General features: G+C 41.2%; 2 protein-coding genes and 1 pseudogene across 9 annotated transcripts in view; 2 read left to right on the top strand and 1 right to left on the bottom strand.

Annotated features, from left to right (window-relative positions):
• Positions 1–18,165, bottom strand: part of RPRD1B (regulation of nuclear pre-mRNA domain containing 1B) — a 51,782-nt gene extending 33,617 nt beyond the window's left edge. For all 3 annotated transcript variants that reach the window (XM_025470041.3, XM_049100202.1, XM_025470042.3), the window contains exons 1-3: positions 18,015–18,165; positions 13,025–13,154; positions 5,109–5,242 (exon numbers count right to left, since the gene is read on the bottom strand). In XM_025470041.3, coding sequence (XP_025325826.1) covers positions 5,109–5,242; positions 13,025–13,154; positions 18,015–18,165 — 415 coding nt within the window. The remainder of the gene's footprint in view (positions 1–5,108; positions 5,243–13,024; positions 13,155–18,014) is intronic.
• Positions 8,234–10,720, top strand: LOC112673433 (ATP synthase subunit f, mitochondrial-like; annotated as a pseudogene).
• Positions 18,166–18,311: 146 nt separating the features above from the next.
• The window catches only part of TTI1 (TELO2 interacting protein 1), a 46,838-nt gene continuing 45,168 nt past the window's right edge, over positions 18,312–19,981 (top strand). For 5 of the 6 annotated variants that reach the window (XR_004809010.2, XM_025470038.3, XM_025470039.3 and 2 more), the window contains exon 1: positions 18,588–18,702. Coding sequence is in view for 1 of the 6 variants with exons in the window: in XM_049100201.1 (XP_048956158.1) it covers positions 18,312–18,702 (391 nt within the window). In the remaining 5 variants the exon portion in view is untranslated. Of the gene's footprint in view, positions 18,703–19,981 lie in introns of all 6 variants that reach the window. The other variant, XM_049100201.1, reaches the window with a different exon arrangement.

The raw sequence follows: 19,981 nt of genomic DNA, 5'->3' as shown, positions 1-19,981 counted from the left end.
CAGAATCTCCTAAAGTCCCAACTTCCAGTAGATTCTACACTTCTGAGATGTATCTAACAGATCTCTCCTTATCAGAAATGTGCCCTTTTCATGCCTTGTCCAGACCACTGTCCCAACTGGTCACCCTGTCTCTAGTTGCTCCTTTTCTAACTTAGACTACACTCTTATGGAATGAATTACCCACTGTGCCTCTACTCAAAAACCTGGAATGGCCTCTAATGATCTTACAGAGTTTACCTCAGCTCAAAGCCTACTTATGGTAAGGGCAACAGCATCTTGAGCCATCATCTCCCTCTACTCCTGCAGCACCCAGACCTTGCTGCTCTGTATGCAGCCAGCAGGCACAGCCCTTACCTCTCTGATAGAAACATTATCTTATTTCCCTATAATACCTAGGGAAGTGTCAACAGAGCTGAGTTGGAAACTTCTTAACAACAGGTGGCACAGAGCTTGTACCAAAAATGTCTACATGCCTCCCTTTACACAGAAGGGACAGCTTGCTCTATTAACTGTCCCCTGACTCATCTATACTAAGTTAGCAGTTATGATGCCCAACATTCTCAATCTAGTCAGGCAGCTATTAAAAATAGCCTAGGAAATCTGTCAGTCTCACGCCTACATCTGAGTTTAAGACCAGGCACCCTCCCACTATCAATTTGGCTTCTGATCATAGCATTTATACTTCCTTCTTGACTCACTCAACCACTCTGTTTACAGGCAGGGAAAACACTAAGGATGGCCCCAACTGCCTGTCCTCATACTGTACTGTCCTCTATTCTATCCTCCAACCTGTCCCTGTGTCTCTAGGTCTCTCATACTTGGCTAACATTCACATAATTCTGGTTACCTAAGCACTGATAATATGCCTCTTAGAGACCTGATTGTGGTAGAATTTCAGACACTACAGCAGACCACAAAAATAATTTTAAGGCAAAAGTTAACCTAAAGGCTCCCAAACACTTTATGAAATGCAGCCATCTACCTGTAAAGCTAGGTCTTCCAAAGAATCCACTTGAAATTTTCTGGGATTGGGCAGCCCCGGTGGTGTAGCGGCTTAGCGCCGCCTGCAGCCTGAGGTGTGATCCCGGAAACCTGGGATCGAGTCCCATGTTGAGCTCCCTGCATGGAGCCTGCTTCTCCCTCTGCCTGTGTCTCTGCCTCTCTTTCTCTCTGTGTCTCTCATGAATAAATAAATAAAATCTTTAAAAAAAAAAAAAAAAGAAAGAAAGAAATTTTCTGGGATTAAAAAACAAATGAAAAAAAAAAAAAACACAAAACAAGTAAATAAATGAAAATAAACCAACAGAAAAACCACAAAGCCAAGGATCCCTGGGTGGCTCAGCGGTTTAGCGCCTGCCTTCAGCCCAGGGTGTGATACTGGAGTCCCGGGATCGAGTCCCGCATCGGGCTCCCAGCATGGAGCCTGCTTCTCCCTCTGCCTGTGTCTCTGCTTCTCTCTTTCTCTACCACGAATAAATAAATTATATATATATATATATAAAAAACCCACAAAGTCCACTAATTTTATATTACTTTTATAATGAGAAAAGAATCAGGAAATGTTTGCAACAGCTCCCTCATTGTTTGTTCTCTCCTCTGAAAGTACTTTTCCAGTACTCTCTCACTGAACTGAGTGGCCAGGTCCAGACTTAAACCTGGGGAATCTGGGCCTAGAGCTCATGCTCTTAACCACTATGCCTTCTAGTTTTGCACAAAATTTGAGGGACTAAGAATACTAACAAGTCTCCTCCTACATCTACCACTGGATCATACTGGGAAACTCAGAATGTTAGATATTAGAACCAAGGGGGGGAGGGGGCTCAAATAAAAGTCCTATCATCTGTATGTTAGTAAATTGAACACCAATAAAAAAAATAAATAAAAAAAAATTAAAGAAAAATAAATAAAAATTAAAAAAAAAAAAAAGTCCTATCATCACCTCATTAATAATATCTTACCTACATTATCCCAAATAATCCTCAGGACAATGCTGTAAGGTGTTACTACTACTACTACTACTACTAGCCATGTTGTACAATAAAGAACCTGAAGCTCAGAGAGGTTTAATGCTATGTATGCCCAAGGTCACACAGCTTGGAAGTGACAGAGCTGGGATTCATACTCTGGAAACTTGGTTTCAAACACTTGCTCATAACAGCTAAACTAACTATATAAAGGTCCAAGAAAGTTGGGTGAACTGCTCATGAATTCATACCCCAATTCAAATCTACTGAATCCATGTACTTTCAGGAAAAAGTATGGTACGAAGAACAGACTTTAGGGTGCCTGGGTGGCCCAGTCAGTTAAGCATCTGCCTTGGCTCAAGCCATGATCCCAAGGTCCTGGAATCTGAGTCCACATAGGGCTCTCTGCTTAGTGAGGAGCCTGCTTCTCCCTCTCCCTCTGCCTGCCACTCTCCCTGCTTGTGCTCTGTCAAATAAATAAATTCAAAACCAAAAACCCCCACCAACATACGCTTTAAAGTCATACAGACTAGAACATGAATTCTCCTCTTATTATATCTGTTTTGACAAAATTTACTATACCCTTTGGGCCTTAGTATCTTCATCTGAAACATGAAAATAATACCAAATTCATAGAGGAGTTTTAAGAATCTAAAATACACTACCATGAAAAGCAGCTAATAGAAAGGCTGGTACATAACAGAAGCTCAATAAATACCATTTCCTTTGTATCTACCTTTCTTTTCTAAATCCTGCTACAACTATAGAACACTGTGTGACTAATGTGTGACTTCAGTAAATAATGAAATTCCATTCAGTCCAGTGACAGCTTGAGTATGCCCAAGAACAGAGAGATGACTTTAGAACACATGAGTCTTACACATGAGGAAATGGGTATATGAACCCAAGAAATTTCCACTTCTTTCCTTCTTTTTTTTAAAAAAAGATTTCATTTACTCATGAGAAACACAAAGAGAGAGGCAGAAGACATAGGTAGAGGGAGAAGCAGGCTCCCTCTGGGGAGCCTGATACAGGACTCTCAATCCTAGGACCCCAGGATCATGACCTGAGCCAAAGGCAGATGCTCAACAGCTGAGCCACCCAGGTGCCCCAAGAAACTTTCACTTCTAAAACAAAATTCCTAGGCTCATTTATCCTTCACTGTCAAAGTTCCACAGGAAAACTTTTATTTCAAAGGTAAACTCTGGTGCTGTCTCAAGACAAAGAAATACCCATGAATCAAAGCTGCAATATAAAAGGACTATTTAAATTTGGAAATAAAATTCTGGAGAACTCATCAATATTTTGAAAGGACTGAGATAAAAATATTTTGATAACTCAGGTCCAATGATGATGGTGAGGAGATAGACTTAGTGGAGACTAATACACATGTTGGAACCTTTTGATACGTGCTTCCATCTTTACAGCACAGAGAAAGAGTAATCACCTTCAATCAGCATTATCCTCCACATGGAGGAATACTGCCTCAATGGCTATAATGTCTAGAGCTCAAAAAAAAAAAAAAAAAATCAGAAATCCAATGGAGCTATTTTCAAATCTACCACTGCCACAAACTCCCCAATTTGCCTGACTGCTCCCTGAGTGCAAAACTATGTCTCACTCCTCTGCTCAGTCCTATAGCATCTAGCATAGTCACTTACTCAAAGCACATGTCTGGCAAATGCTTGTTGAATTGAAATTCAATACTTAGCTTCCAACATTGTCTTTCAGAGCTCTCCTACTTGCCTAAAGGTGTTTTAAAAAAAATCAGAACTGTTTACCAATGAAGTCTACGAGTAGAGAAAAGAATGCTGAATAATTCTCCAGCACTGTGCAGAACACCTCCAAAAGACACAATACAAACACTACCAGAATTCCAAAGTAGGGAACACCTTGCTTTTCAGAAGCTACCACCCGAGTGACCTCAAAATTGTTTTCCATCAACTCTAAGTAAAACAACAATGACTTGCAGTCTAAAAGCACTGTGTCATTCTTACAAAGCCTCTAACTTGTAGTTTTATGGGAAAGTTACCCCACCTTACAATGCATATAAACTCAGATCTGGAAGAGATCATGAAAGGTACACAATAAAGGATTGCTGAATGAATATTATCAGGTAAACTAACCATGGTTAAATGTTACAGCAGAGGCATATACAAAGTACCAGAGAAACATGGACAGAAAAGGCAACATGTGCCCAAGACAAGGTAGGAAAAACAACAAAATGAGAATAGCATTCTAAAGAAAAGTTCACCACACAGTGAAAGGGGCAGAGGACATTTCGGGCAGAGGTAACACCAGGTGCAAAGGAAGAGGTACTGTGAGAGCATCTAGAAAAGAAATTGTTGGTTATGGCCAAAGACCATGTCGTATGTGAGGAAATGGCAGAAGAATCTACAAAAGTAAACTAGTTCAGATTATAAAGGGTCCTAAGTACTATGCTAGTATTTGGACTCATTACTCTAGGCAATGAGTTCACGTGCAGTTCGATCAGATCTGTAGCTCAAAAACATGTCGTGCCAACTAGAATTAAACCACAACTAACCACAAAACCAAGAAACAAGTAATGTTTGATCTTACTCCTCTTTCAAGAAAAAAAGAACCTAAGTTCTTAAGATGATTGGTGAGGCTCACACACATACATGTACACACTTCTGGAGGATATCCTGGGTTCAATAAAGACCAAAATCAATTGTAGACAGCAAGCTGACAAACATCAAAAGTATGTTTCAAAACCACATCAATATTTAATGAAACCAAGCTCAAAAAGGGCTAAGGGACATATCCAAGACCCTGTAGTAGTCGGTGGCAGGGCTAGAACAAAATCTTACTCCAGGGTACTTCCTAGGTCTCCACAACTAAACAATGTTGTTGTTTCTTTCCCTTGTGCAAGGAAAGTCTCTGCAAGGCAGAAGAGAGCCAAGGACAGCAAAAGTTAAGGGTGTGAAATGATGAATAGCATGAATACTAGAACCAGGCTTACACGCTGCGAGCACTACATAAATTCTCACCATCATTTATGATCATCTCTCTGAAGAATCATATAATCGGTGGTGGTTCACAGCAACCCCCATTGCAGCTTTTCATATGTGATTCGAAAGTAGGCAAAGACCAAGAGCTGTAAACATGTGGTGATGTTTCTACCTTTGGGGGGAGGGCTCTTGGAGTCCTCCATAGACAGCTTCAGCTGCTGTATGAACTCGCCGCCATACACACTTCTTTCTTGCCAGATGTTCAGCAATCTTTCTAAAGGTTTTTTACAGCCTTCATCTGCCTCTCTGCCCAGAAAAGACGAAAAGATAGATATAAGCTTAAGATTTTTTTGTGTTTAATTAGGACAGATCTACTTTAAAAACAACTGACTAAACGATTTACATATTTAAAAACAGAAAGAAAAGTATGATACATATTGTGATAAATAGATACCCAAAATTTGACCAGAAACTGCATTCTTCCTGTGGCATGCAGGGAAGACAGAGGGAGTATGTTATAAAAGTTATCGGTCTTTATTTCTTTATCTCTTGAAAGATGGGTCAAATTAGGGCAAAAAGCCAATAGTCTGATTGTTAAAGAGAATTACCAAAAACTGATCATTTCAAATGTGACAGCTTGCTTTTTAAGAAGACATTAATTGAAATGTGGTGCCAGACATTCTGCTGGAAATTAAAGGAAGCCAAAACCTTTAAGGGTAGAAAACACATGGTTTAAAAAAAAAAACAAATATTTAAAAATGGGGAATAAATTCACCACAACTCATCAATGCTAATACAGCAACACCTCAAGATGCCTTATGAATATAAAAATACACATATACCAAGTCTGATCTCAACTTAACTACTTCAGTCATTTTAATCCCGGGTTAGGTACTAGTCCCCACTCCCACAAAGGTATTTAATGGATAATCTTAGAACATAGAGCATAAGAGCATAAGATAGCCCTTTGTAATTTACATCTAAGAGAAGCTGTATAGTTTTTTCCTGACATATTGCACTCTTGAAACAGAGTATTTTTGAGGAGATAACTGTAACTAGTACTCAGTGTGCAACAACTGCTTACCAGAAAATGTCAGACAGCAAGTGGAAGAGTAGGGGAAGACTTTCTGAAAGCAAAACAAATTCCCTCACCATCCACAGTATTACTATGACTTGTTCTGGTTTGTAAAGCTATCTGGATGTTAACGATCTTATTACCCCGAGTGACTTCTAACAAGAAGGGATATCCTGAGACCTTAGTTTCTAAGCCAGTATCTTTTACAGGAATTTCAAGAAGAAATCATACCGAATTCAACAGAGATGGGAACTTCATCCACCCTTAGCCTTGTTAGCACTTTTCTAAAACTTATGTTAACACTCAAGGTAGCATAAGGGTTCAGCTTCATTTGGTCAGACTGCATTATTTGTGAAGTACTGGTGGCAAATTTCACTGCATTAGGGTCAAAGTACTAAATCAGGGTACACACAAACTATTTTTTTGGTCAAGCTTTTTTCAAGTCAGAGGTGAGGGGGGAAAAAGGGAAAAAATTCAATGATAGTTTATAAAACTTAAAGCTATGACTGAAATTATATAGTATGCTTCCACCCTTATCCTTCTACAAGCTAATCTTAAGCTTTAAAAATTCTGTTGCGTCAAGGCAGATTATGTCACTCTTTTGCTTAAAACTTCCAATGGTTCTTCCCATTTTCCCCCAGAATAAAAGTGTGAAAGTTCTTATAAATCTTACAAAACCATTCTCAACACAGCTCATTATTTCTTTGGCCTCACCTACCCTATCCCTTCCTTATTCCCTAACAGCTACCCTAGCCCTCTGGCCTCAGGGACTTTGCACTTAAAGTTCACTTTGCCTGGAACCACATTTCCTTACTTTGTGGCATGACTCAAGCATCCCTTCCTAATCTCCCTATCTAAAATCACACTCCCTACCCATACTTAATTTTTCTCCATACAATTTATCTTCTGATATGCTTTACAGTTTACCTGTTTATATTTTATCCATTTGAATGCAACTTCCAAAGGGACAGCGATTTGTCCTCTCCTCACCACTTCTACCTACCCTAGAACAGGCACAATATCGGCCTAATTGTAATCTTCCCTGAAAATTTTTAGATAGATTTCGATAAGCCATGTATAATGAATTACCTTTCAACAATCATCTTCCCACAACAAAGCCATTTGTGTCAGACATCAGCTAAATACTCACCTGCTCATTCAATGCAGTTTATGAAATACTGTGCTTGTAATATGAAGAACAAGACCTAGGACCTGACCTCTGGGGCCTAACCCAGGGACCCCTTCCAACACCCCAACGGGGCACTCAACCATATGTATCTTCTGCTCAAAATTTGCTCCTTCTCATACATGTGCTTTTGCTCATGCTATCTTCTCTCCTTTAAATGGAACCCTCAAAGTAGAACAATGTGAAGAGGGGAGAAGTTGGGAGTAATATAGGCTTAAGTATCTAAGGAGAATATGGAAATAGCAGAAGAATCTGGAGGGGTAGAGTGGAATTAGATTATGAAGGCCCTGAACACCATATTAAGTATGTGTACCTGTGGCCTTTATCCTGAAGGCAACGGGAAATCTTTGATGAGATCAGATGTATGGCGTGGAAAATAAAATAACTGTAACTACTATAACCAAATCACAACTAATCAGAACTGAACTGGTTGATACTTTTTTTTTTTTAATTTTTTTTATTTATTTATGATAGTCACAGAGAGAGAGAGAGAGAGAGGCAGAGACACAGGCAGAGAGAGAAGCAGGCTCCATGCACCGGGAGCCCGACGTGGGATTCGATCCCGGGTCTCCAGGATCACGCCCTGGGCCAAAGGCAGGCGCCAAACCGCTGCGCCACCCAGGGATCCCTGATACTTTTAACATACAACCTGTTCTCTGCAAATTCTCTGTTCACTTAAAAGAAAGAGAAACCTATCACGACAACAAATTCTCATCAAGGATTTAGTTAAGGGAGGAGATACAATGCAGACCAAATATTTGGGACTCAATTTAGACTAAGACTGATTTAGGGTACAGATTCAGCCACATTATGATACGCAATGGAAACTGATACACAAACCTATAATAACCAACAGTCATTTTCAAAAAGCTTTTACCACTAATGGGAAAACCCAAAAAGGGGCTGTAGTTTAATTGGTGAATGCAATTAACCTGGATAGGTTAATTCCTATCCAGAAATATAGTAATATAGTAAATCAGTTTTGCCAGATAAGTTTCAAAGCTTCAGATACAACAGTCAAGAAATCTTTTTCCTCATGAGGTTTGTCCTAAGTAGCTTCAATGAACTGAAGTCCCATTAGTATTTGGAATTGGATACAACTAAAGCAATGAAGTAGTTTTATAACAGAACTATCTTCTCAGGTTGCACTAACTCCATTCTAAACTGAGAAACCAGAGTGGACACCCAGGACTCCAAGGTGGCGTCATCTGTACCAGTGAAGGAAAAGCAACTCATGGAGGTGAAACTAGGAGAGCTGCCAGACTGGATACTGATGTGGGATTTCACCCATAGGGGCACTGCTGGAGCATTCAAAGAGGTTACTACAGGTATTACAAGTATATCAATGTGAAGAAAGGGGCCGTCGCTGGGATTTCTATGGTGCGGGCTGCTTATGTGCTTTTCAACTACTGTCGTTCTTACAAGGAGCTCAAACATGAATGGCTAACCAAGTACCACTGAAGAGGGCCCAGTGTGGAAACACATTTGGCATTCCTGACCATGACTTTTGCCTGGCATCCTTGAATCCTTCCACTGCCTAATTCACAATTAATATCCAATAAAAGTTGACTGGTACTCGAAAAAATAAAAATAAAAAAATAAAAAATAAACAGAAACCTTTAAGTTTAAGTGAAAAAAGTCCTTGCCATTAACCAGTGAATTATACAGAAAATGATAAATAAGTATCTAAATGTAACTTATGTTAAACACAACTTAGTATGCACTTCTAATAATAATTATAAACTCAATCACTGCAAAACCAATCTGCAAAGTGTAAACTGTATATTATTCAGACAGAATCGCTGCTTGAAGTGTCAGCTGAGGCCTTGCCAAGCCAACTTGGGGGCCTTTTCTTCCTCTGTAGTTCTAATGGTACTTCTTTGGTGTATCAACTATAATTTGTGTGTTTCTGTCTTATCCCATGCACAGCAGCCCTGTGGTAAGCCTACTAAAAGTAGGAATTCTAAATATCCCCAGTGCTTCCAACAGAGACTCATGTGAAACTGGAGCAGAAATGTTCCATTGCCAATTATGCAGAAAAGAGCGTAGCAAGCCTGAGACTGCCGCCCTTAGAAAGCCCTGTTCACTAGGCTTGCCCTTGGCTGGCATCTGGAAACTCAGGTTTCAGGAGTGTTCCTGCAATTTCCTAACTGATAATCAGGGTGGTTTACTATGCCTAAGCTGTTTGTGCTAGCAATATCATTTATGCTGAATACCTGCTTTCTTTCTGCAAGTTGGAGATTTTGGCAGAGGGTACCTGTGGCTAACGCCAATAAAGACCCTGGGCACTGAGTCTCTAATGAGCTTCCCAGGTACACAACACTTCACACATGTTGTCACAATTCATAGATGGAAGACTTTAGTATGTTTTATGTGACTCCACTGTGAGAGGACTCTTGGAAGCTTATACATGGTTTCCTCTGGACTGCAGCCCATATGCCTTTTCCTTTACTGACTTTTGCTCTGTATCCTTTCACTGTAATAAATCATAGTCATAAGCACAACTATATGCTGAGTCTTGTGAGTCCTCCTAGCAAGTCACCAAACCTGCAAGTGGCCTTGGGGATCCATGACACATAGTAAAGAAGTATGTATATGATGATAAGTCCAAATTGACGTCTCCAGAAATTAATTTCCTACTGAGTTTCCGACTAGTTCATCCATCCACTTATCTGGCATCAGCCCTTGGAATATCTATGAGCCATCTCAAACTTAACCTGGCCAAAACTCCTGACTTCCTCTACCACATCTTTTCCTCAAATTTCATCTCAGCAAACAGCACCAGCAGCCAGCCACTAAGTCATGTCAAAAACCTAGAAATAATCTGATTTTTCTTTTCCTTCACAACCAGTTCCCACTCAACTCCCACAAATACTATCAATTTTACATGGGAAGGTGAGGCAAATTCATCCACAAAGTAAACATTTGATAAACTGGAAGCTATTACTATTTTTTCACTGAGTCCTAGCCAATGTAATCTCTAGACTGTAGAAAGGCAATACCCTTCATACTCCTGTCCATGTCTCTCCCTTGGCCTTATAATCCATTCTCCACACCAAGCCAGAGGGACCTTCTAACACATGATGGAATAAATCATTCCTCCGCTTAAACTAATCACTGACATCCCATCAGAATAAAATTCTTTCTCCCAGGGCTTACAGGACATATGTGATTGGTACCTGCCTACCTCTCTGATCTTATCTGGATGCTGCTTTTCCCTTTGCCCAACACAACTGTTCTAACCACACTGGCCTTCATTCTGATCCTCTTAACATGCCAAGATTATTTCTACTTTAGGTTCTTTTTAATAAGCTGTTTGTTCCTACTTCACATGATTGCTTCAAATGTCATTTCCTTAGAGAGGCTTCCTTAACCACACTAGAAGAGATCTCACTCCAGGCTGTTATTCTATTTCATTATGTCCATGTTATCACCCTCTGAAAGTATCTTGCTCATTTATTTGTCCTTGCCTGCCTTGTTCACTGCTGCTCCTCTAGTGTCTACCTCAGTACCTGGCACATAGAAGGCACCCAAATACATGTTGAATGAAAAATGAAGTCCACAACTATATTCAAACTGAGGAGAAAATAAGAAGGCATTTGTGTGGGGAAAACAGTTCAAAGTCTAGCTACTTAAACAGCTATTCAGATGAAATCTCACCTATGAGCTTGGCAGCTTCCTCTGACCTGAGAGGTTTGGTTTATGGTGTTGGGGGGGGGGGGGGGGGATTATCATAGACATAGAGATTCCTAATCAATTTTGGTCAATATTAATGGGTCCACTATCTTTGTTCATCCACTAGGCACAGAAAACCATACAGAGTACTTGTTACTACAGATAAGGTACATTAGGATTGAAGTGGAGTAGCTAGCTTTTCTAACAAAGGTAGGAGGAAGAGGCTTGGAAACATAGGGATCCTGAATCTAATAGCAAAAAGGACCTTAAAAGAAAAAGAAGAATGGGGGGGGGGGGGGAATAGACACCCCCTCCCCCCCACTGAAAAGGATCAGGCTTAGTTTCCCCATAATGCCATAGAATCTGCCAAGACATTTTCACAGCCACCTCCTAGATAGGTTTTAAGATGTTACACCAAGTAAAAAAGTTTTCAATCCCAGTATTGCCCATCCTCCTTCTCTTACTCCCTTCTACTTACCTGTTCCTGGCTTGGGGGCAAGTTAACACTCACTGTTCAATTTTTAAACAAAAATGTTATGTTTACTATCCCTACAGGAAATTATTTTAGTCAATTTCCCATACCCTAATTAACTCATTCAACAAATATTTACTATATCTCTACTGTGCCAGGGCAGACCACAATGATGTCCAACTCCTGAGACACCAATCACATCAAGGCTACATCAATGGTACTCCCTAAAGCTATGTAACCTGGCAGGTCTGTGCCAGACACTTTACTAGGTGCCCAGGATACAGCAAAAAACAGAGAAGAAATGGTCCTTCTCATCACAAAGTTTACAATTTAGCATATTTCCGTAACTGAGCAAAGACTGGGGACCAGGCATCGTACTACTGCGTACTTTCAAACAGACTTGTGTATTTCTGCCCCACGGCAACTTCAGTGAGGTAGGGGATGTTGTCCCCATCTCATCAGTTAAGAAACCTGGGCTCAAAAAGCTAAGTAACACATCTGAGATCACTGAGACAGTGCTGGAGGTAGAGCTACAGCTCAAGAAACTGAACTACATCTTCTGAAAACAAGAAAGTGCCTGGCTCCAATTTGAGATAGCACTTCTAGTAGTCTAGTAAGCATACTGTTCTAAGGATTCAGGATTATTTCAAGATCATAACACATTCTACTTCTTCAGTCCATGTTCATTAAAAGTAAGCACCAGTTACATAGTTGACAAAAATCTTTTTCTCATCTCTAAAAAACTAGGTATCATTTCTTTCTTTTGGAGTTTTCATTTTATTCCTTCAAACTTCCCAAATCTTTCAAGGAATGCTAGACTCATTTATACATTTGAGGCCTTTCACTTATACTTCAGACCCTAGAACAATTTTGTTTGACCAACTGGTCTCCTTTTTGCCCTTCCTAATTTCCTTTTGCAAAGATGTTTCTTACATGTTTACTAAGTAATATTTCAGTGAAAAATAGTTTTTCTTTGCTCCCCTTAGCAACTAAACTGTGTATCTAGAAAAGCAATTTGTTTTTAAGTAGATAGAAGTGATTTATAGAAGTTTTAATCAAATGTGTTTTCTGTGATCTTCGCTACATGTGTGCTCTATGCACTAGTCCGCTCATTCAAAAACACAGTAGTGGTAGAGATTTAATATAATACAGCCAGTGCAAGTATCTACTTTCCAGGCGGGGATAATTATTATCTTTGCAGTTACAGTAATGACCACTATTTTTAGTAAATGAGATATCTAAACATCTAGAAGGAAGGAAGTAAAAATGAAGACATAACCAACTAATATCTTGCTATTACGGTTTTGTTACTGGAATGTTTCTTGGTACTATTTAGCTTTGTTTTCTGACCATAAACCAATGAGACAACTCAGCCAAACCAAGAAAAACAGTATATTCAAAAATGAATTCAACAAAGGAACACATCTAGGGAAAAAGATGTTCTACAAGTGCCTGACTCAATTCCTTAAAGGCATCAAAATGTTTACACATGAGACAGTTCTTAAGGGCGCAACAAAACATAAAACCGTAATTTGGCCTCTGCAACACTCTGTAAAGCACACCCCTGTACAATATGAAGTTGTCAATTTGCAAAGACTATCCCAGAAAAGGAAAGAACAATAAGGAGCAAAGTGTAATGCATTTAAACACCAACCCAAACAAAAAAAACAGACAACATACCTGGCAACATGAGAAAAGGCATCCACAAGAACAGATTCAAATTCTCTAGTGAATTCAGGTCCTTTCCTTTTACTGTTTTGGATGACATCATTGGCTAAGTACAGAAAAGTAAGCTTTCTATTTGATTTGGCTGGAAAAAAGAAAAAAAAGAAAATTTAATTTACACCAAGGAAATTCTCAGTCCACAATTCTTCTGCCCTAAGCTACTCCTAGAGAATATTAAGACAAGCATCATCTACTTGAGATCAGGGCTCCTTTATGTTTGAAACAACAACTTAAATAACTTCTTGACATCACTAACAAAACATGTTTGAGAATACAATTTTAAAAAACAAAACAAGAGCAGGTCATCTTCATTTCTGTGATATTTTAACCATGGTAACTGACGGTAAAAATAAAGATAATCCAAAGAAAATTCCTAAAGGATAAGCAGTCAATATTCTCAAGAAGACATATTAAGACCAAGGTCTTCATTTATTTTACTGCAAAGATGAGCAATTTAAATTCACTATTAATTACCAAATACTCTAGAATGAAAGACTGAGCTAGGTTTCAGTTTTAAAATAGATTCTTGTAATTTAGGTTCCCACACTGAGAAGTTCTCTTTGAAGATTCCAATAACAATCATCAGTCAATGATATCAACTCTACAACCCAGAGAAATCTCTAGATGCACCAATAGATATTTATCTCAAATACAAATATATATTAATGCTACATTATTACTGTAAATTTAAAGATGTCTGAATTCTGGATATGCAAAATTATGGCTCCCACAAAAACCATAATTCTTCTCTCTTATACATACTAAATGTAGTATTTCCTATTACTCTATATGGTATCATATATTAAACCATAAAAACCTCATGCACTTTGTCTGAGTTACAGTTGCTTGGGGGAACATTACTGAATTTCCTGGCTTCTATGCACATAACTTCTCAACCGTAAAGTTACATCACCATCATTTTTGGTCCCAGTTTTCTTTTAAAAGAAATAAATAAAAATATAATCAGACAGTCCAAAACACTAAATTTTCTCCAATGCTAAAATACCTGAAAAACTCAAGCAAGCCTTCTATCAACCTTTACATACCTGAAAAACTAGTCCTTACTCTATTCCTCTCAGAAACCAGTTGTTTCTTTTGAAATGCACACAGCATGTATAAATTTTGACACAGCAGGCATAAGATGTGACATTTTTAAAGGAGCTACAGAAGAATAACCCAAGTTAAAAACAAGATTTTTAAGAGCATGTAACAGTTTAAAATGACTTAAATTATTTGTAAAATTGAATATGGATACCCTGAGTTGTATTAACCTTCTGGTAAGAAGCTAGTTCGCAGGGCTAACTGACGATAATATCTAATCTTTAACTACTCTAACTATTATCCAAAGCAGATCAAGTGTCAATAGTTACAATGTCTACCAGTGCTACAAAGGTATCATTATGACAAAGGCTTTTCTTTCTTTGAAGCAAACCTTGTTCTGGGATGTTGCAACAAGTAAAACTACCAAGTCTATATAACCCATGAGTTACGGGATTCAAAAGGACAACAGAACTTCAACAAAGCAAATCTGACTTAGCGAAGCTTTATAAATGCCACAAAATAAATGTTTAAAAACCCAGAATTCACTGTATAAAATGTCAATTTGGACAATTAAGACATGATACATTTTTCAGTACTGCAAATATGATAGCCAAGAGGCCGGAGTCAAAGTTTTCACTATTTACAATGCCAATTAAGTTTTTATCATCCTCAAACTTTGCAATGGGGATTTATTCAGGATCAAACGCTATCCCTCTACATCCAGCATCCTGAAGCCGAAGTCGTCAGTATGTGTGTAAAAGTGGTATCACAAAGCCCTGAGCACTTGAACACATACACCCTCTCTCTACTCTAGTCCCAGGTGACAGCTCACTTGTTGAGACAGCTTTCCAATATGACAAAATAAATCCTTTTACCCTCTATCTATGCCTATTCCAAATGGGATGGAATAGTCGTTAGGCAAAATTTATACAACTAGTTGACCAAAAAATTTTACTTGTTTAGCTGGTTTTGACATCTAAGAAAGTTGGGGTGTGTGTGTGTGTGTGTTTGTGAGCCTATTTATCTGCATTCATGCCAACATACAAAAACATTACTAAAAAATATTCATCTAAGAGCATTTTACATCAAAATTCTCCATAAAGAAGGAAAGTTCTACCTAGAACAGAGCCCAAAGGGATAAATTAAGAATTATTCCTAGAAAGTGGAAAGACAATAACCCATCAAGAATAAAAGTAGTAGTTAAGCAAATAATAATAACTTCTTAAATCCTGTAAATATTTTGACGGCAACTCAAAGATAGTCTGTCAACATCTTAGGGAAAATGACTTAACCACAGATAGAAATGTCCACTTTTAAAGACACAGGGTGGGCCAGAATCTAGGGGGCTAGTCAATTTGAACAGAAGGCATAAAATCTTTTTCCACTTCATTGTGGAGGCATTCTCAATTCATGAAAGAAGCCTTGGTATTAAGAAGCTGTATCCTGAGGCTTGGAAGAGCATCCTCTACCTCTACCTTAGCACTATCCAGTATGGTAGCTACTAGCCATATATGGCTACTGAACACTTGAATTGTAACTAGCATAATTATTTAAAATTTTAGTTCCTTGGGCTACTGGGTGGCTCAGTCAGTTAAGTGTCTGCTTTCAGCTCAGCTCATGATCTTCGGGTCCTGGGATCAAGCCCCACATTGGGCTTCCTGCCCCATGAGGAATCTACCTCTCCCCCTTTTTCTGCCCTCCCCCTCCCCTGAGTTCTCCCTCTCAAATAAATAAAATCTTTAAAAAAATTTTTTAAATTCCTTAGTCACATATTTCAAATGCTCAATAGCCACATGTGGCAAGTGGCTACCTTGTTGGACATTATGGATATAAAACATTTTACAGAAAGTTGTATTAGGTCGTGCTGTTTAGATCCTCTGTTCAACCATGAAAATGAAGTTGGAGACAATCGAACTCCTAACCTATTTTTAAACTGTGTAACAGGCACCATGCTAAATGTTATGGGTGTTGAAAAGAAACAAGGAGACCTAGTTTCTCCCTCAAAACACAAACCTAGTGAAAAAGACAAAACTAGTAAGCATGAAATAAATGCTAAATTGGTATGGGATGGGGTGGGATACATTGACTAATTCTGATCAACATAAGTGCTATGGGTTTGGTTGGAGTCCAGATGATCACCTTCACTTATTAAGGGGCACTGAGGCACTGGATACTTGAAAGTACAAATTTTGGCATCAGAGGGCTCTTGCTTATGCTCCAGCAATATGCCCCTAACAAAGCACTAATCTCTTCATATCTTTACCTTCTCATCTATAAAAGGGAGATAACAATGCTGGTCTCCTTAAAACAGAAGGTTCTATGAAATTAGGATCACACGAGATTAGGGTTAAAAGTGCTTCATAGATGAATGCACTCTCTAAATTGTTATTTTCCATAACTCAAGTAGGGTAGAAGGAGGAGAATTCGGGGGCTCCAGACTCTATTCTCCAACTGCCCGGAGGGGACCCCATCTCAGTACAGCATACAGCACATGTATTTGTGGGAAGGCGAGTCTCTGCGAGGCTAGAACTGGGTCGGTCTCCTGGAAGAATCCAGGATCTTGGTGTCTGACAGCCTAATGCAATCTAGCCTCACCAGGTCTAAGGCACTGAAAACACGACTTAACCTACTCCATCTCACAGATAGTAGAAAACACATGTAAAGTTACTTCCTATGCTATCAAGGGCCTACTACACAGAGGCTAATCTAAGCTCCAAAATGGCTCTAAGCTTCATTTCCTCAGCTTCCTGGTATGGAATTATCAGGTTAACAGCTATAAAATGCCTATCCTGCCCCACCAGGCTACAAGCAACTTGAAGGCAAAGACCATGCCTTACATTGAGTCACCAGTAGTCCCGTTTCACCATTATTTATGAAATGCCTAAACTGTGCTGGACACCATGCTAGATGTTCATTTGGATTATCCTGTTTACTCCTTACCACAGCCAAGTTGTTTGAGCCTCAGTTTTCCTCATCTGCAAAGTTCCTACTCCAGAGAACTCTGAGAATTTAAAAAATGACAGTGTATGTAAAAATATCAGTACTGCGCCCGGCACATTATTAAAGGCACAGTAAATATCAGTCTTCATCACCTCCATGTCACAGGTAAGGAAACTGAGGGTCAGAGAGGCTAAGCCGCTGGGGTCAGTGACTAGCAGAATCAGGCTTAAATTCCAGGCAGATGGCCTCTGGAGCCAACGTGTTATCAGGCATCCAACCCGGTGCCTGGCACTGAACGGGCTGAGCTCGGGGTCCGTCTGTCAGATCCTGAGCAGGGCCTGGAATCAATGAAAGATGCACGAGCCTGAGAGGCAAGGTCTAGGCAGCTCGGCCCGAGGCGTCCACAATGGGGGTAACTGTACCCACTTCACAGATGTGTCCGAGGACCCAGTGTGAGGATATCCAGAAAGGTCTTGGCATGCTTGACCCGCACAGAATAAAGGCTCTGCAAGGGGCAGCTACCCTCGTTCTCGTCCTCTGGATGAGAAAACCAGTAGCACAGAGAGAGGAAGACCCTAGCCCAGTGTCATCCAGCTAGTAGGCGGCTGAGCCAGGACTGCATCCGGGCGGGCAGTCTCACTCCAGTGCTCTGGTTCTCACTCCAAACGCTCAGCCAAGCCACGGGCACACAACAGCCTAGGGCCAGGGCCCTCTACGAGGCTGTCGAGATAAGAACAGTCCCAGGTGTCAGGAGTAGCCTGGGGGGGGGGGGGTGTTGGACGAGCTCGCAGTCTGGGAGCCTCACGCAAGTACCCTGAACCTTCCTGGGCCTCAGTTTCCTTCTCTGAGAAATGGGGATAACACTGCCTGCGCCCCTCAGAGGCGCAGAGGCCCGGGCTTGGAAAGCAAGCAGCTGAGGGGAGCCTCGGGAGTGGGATGGGGGGAGGGCCCAGGGGGTGTTTACCTTTGCGGAGCTCTCGGTGCCACACAGAAACGATAGGTCCCGCGTGCTTGCGGTGGTGGATGAGCCACAGCGACAGGGTCTGCACGCTCTGCTGAGAGTTGCTCAGCTCCGAGAGCTTCTTCTCCAGCGCCGACTCGGAGAAGGAGGACATGGTGGCGGCGGCGGGGCCCTGCAGGGAGCGGCCTGGGCCGCCCAGTGCGGCGGGAGGAGCGACCGCACGAGGCCCGGGCCTCACCTGACCGCCTGCGGGGCTCTTTACTGACTGACTGACGGCCAGGGGGCGAGGAGGGGGAGGGGATGGGTCTCCGCAGTAACAGCCGCCCGCGCCGCCGCCACAAGATGGCCACCGACCTCTCACCCCGCCGCGAGCAGGGTCAAAGGGCAAGGGCCGGAGTAGCTGGGCACCGGGAGGTGTCAGAGCTACAGAAAAACGCCCCTCCAGTGGCGGCGGCCTCCCCGAACCTCGCTCAGGGCACTTCGAAAGCGACAGACGGGCAAAGAAGCGCAGTCCGGCGGCCTCCGGAAGGCGCTTTGACCGCTCGCGCCCGCACGCAGGCGCAGGGAGTCTCGCCGGAACCCTTTCTCCCGCTCCCGCAGAACCTTTCTGGCGCTCTGTGGCGCGCTAGTTACACGTCACTTCCGGCGGGGCGAAGGAGGCGGGAGAGTGAGGGAAAGGCTGGAAGACGAGGTAAGGGAAGAGTGGCGGGAGCAAGAGGGAACCCAGCAACCGGGAAGCCGTAGAGGGAGATCCGGTAGAGACACTCATGTCGAGGGATCAGGAATGGGTACGGGGCGGGGGGGCGCTTTCTCCCTCGTCTGGCAGGCCCCAGGCCGCAGTCTTCTCCGTACCCGTCCTGCTCTCCGCCCCCCCACCCCCAGCTTCCTTTTGGTTGTGCCAAGCCACCCACGTGCACTTTTCACGCCTTGGCTCTTGCTGTTCTTTCTCCAAAGGTGACCCCCCGCCCCCCGCCTTCTCATCTGGTGTGCCCGCACTCGATCTCCAGGACCACCCTTTAATGTCCAGTTCTGAGCTTTACTCTGACAGCACTGCCATAAAACACACCTTTGTGCTCTTAATTTAGTTGCTTCTTTGAGGAAATTGCGTGCTGCCCTTGTGCTGCCTTTGCCCTCTGGGGGGTCCATTTGACCGTTTCTCAAATTTAAGCAGTATGTTAACCTTTTTGAGAGTGGGGGCAGGGAGGTCATTGGTTCCATTGATCTCCTTTAAAACGCTGTTTGAGACTATCCTCTTTACGTATTTTTAAAACGTTTTATATTCCAACGATCAAATCAGTAGAGAAATTTGTCCTTCCAGCTGCTGTGGGGTTGGTGGTAGGGAGTTAGGTTGTTGTACACATAACAGAGTTTTAAAAGATCCTGGTTATCGTGGAACTTACCAGTTATGGGGAAACCCTAGTTAAGAGACATTCTTCTAGTTGACTGTTTTTGCTCTCACTGCACCATATTGTAGCTCTTTGTTTAGCTCTTTCACTCCTCTTCCAGACTAGAATCATCGTAATCATATTTGTAGCCAACATAGTGAGCAATTGCTATGAGATTAGATGCTGTTTTCACACAGTAACACATTTAATCCTCACGACAGAGCTATATAAGGTAGTTATTATGTTATTCTCATTTGGCAAATAAGGAAACAAGACAGGTTAGGCGACCTACCCAAGATCACATAACTAAGATTAGAGGGAAAGGACTGCATCTTTTTTAGTTTTCTCATCCTGCCACCTTATTCAGAGCTGATTGGGTGAATTAATATAAAAAAGGCAAATGCCCTAAAATTACACAGTCAAAATGTAGTTATAATTGTAACCTAGGGCCCCCGAGTCCAAATCTGGACCATGTTTCTATATTAAGCAGCACTATCACATACTGAATGAACACTTACACCAAATCACTTTGTATTAAGCACATTACATATTTTGTTTTACTTAATCCTTAACAACATTTCTGTG

Source organism: Canis lupus, chromosome 24 (assembly GCF_003254725.2).
Source record: "Canis lupus dingo isolate Sandy chromosome 24, ASM325472v2, whole genome shotgun sequence".
In the NCBI taxonomy this organism is placed as follows: domain Eukaryota; kingdom Metazoa; phylum Chordata; class Mammalia; order Carnivora; family Canidae; genus Canis; species Canis lupus.
Note: the sequence above shows the minus strand (reverse complement) of the source record. Positions and strands in the feature narration are given on the sequence as shown.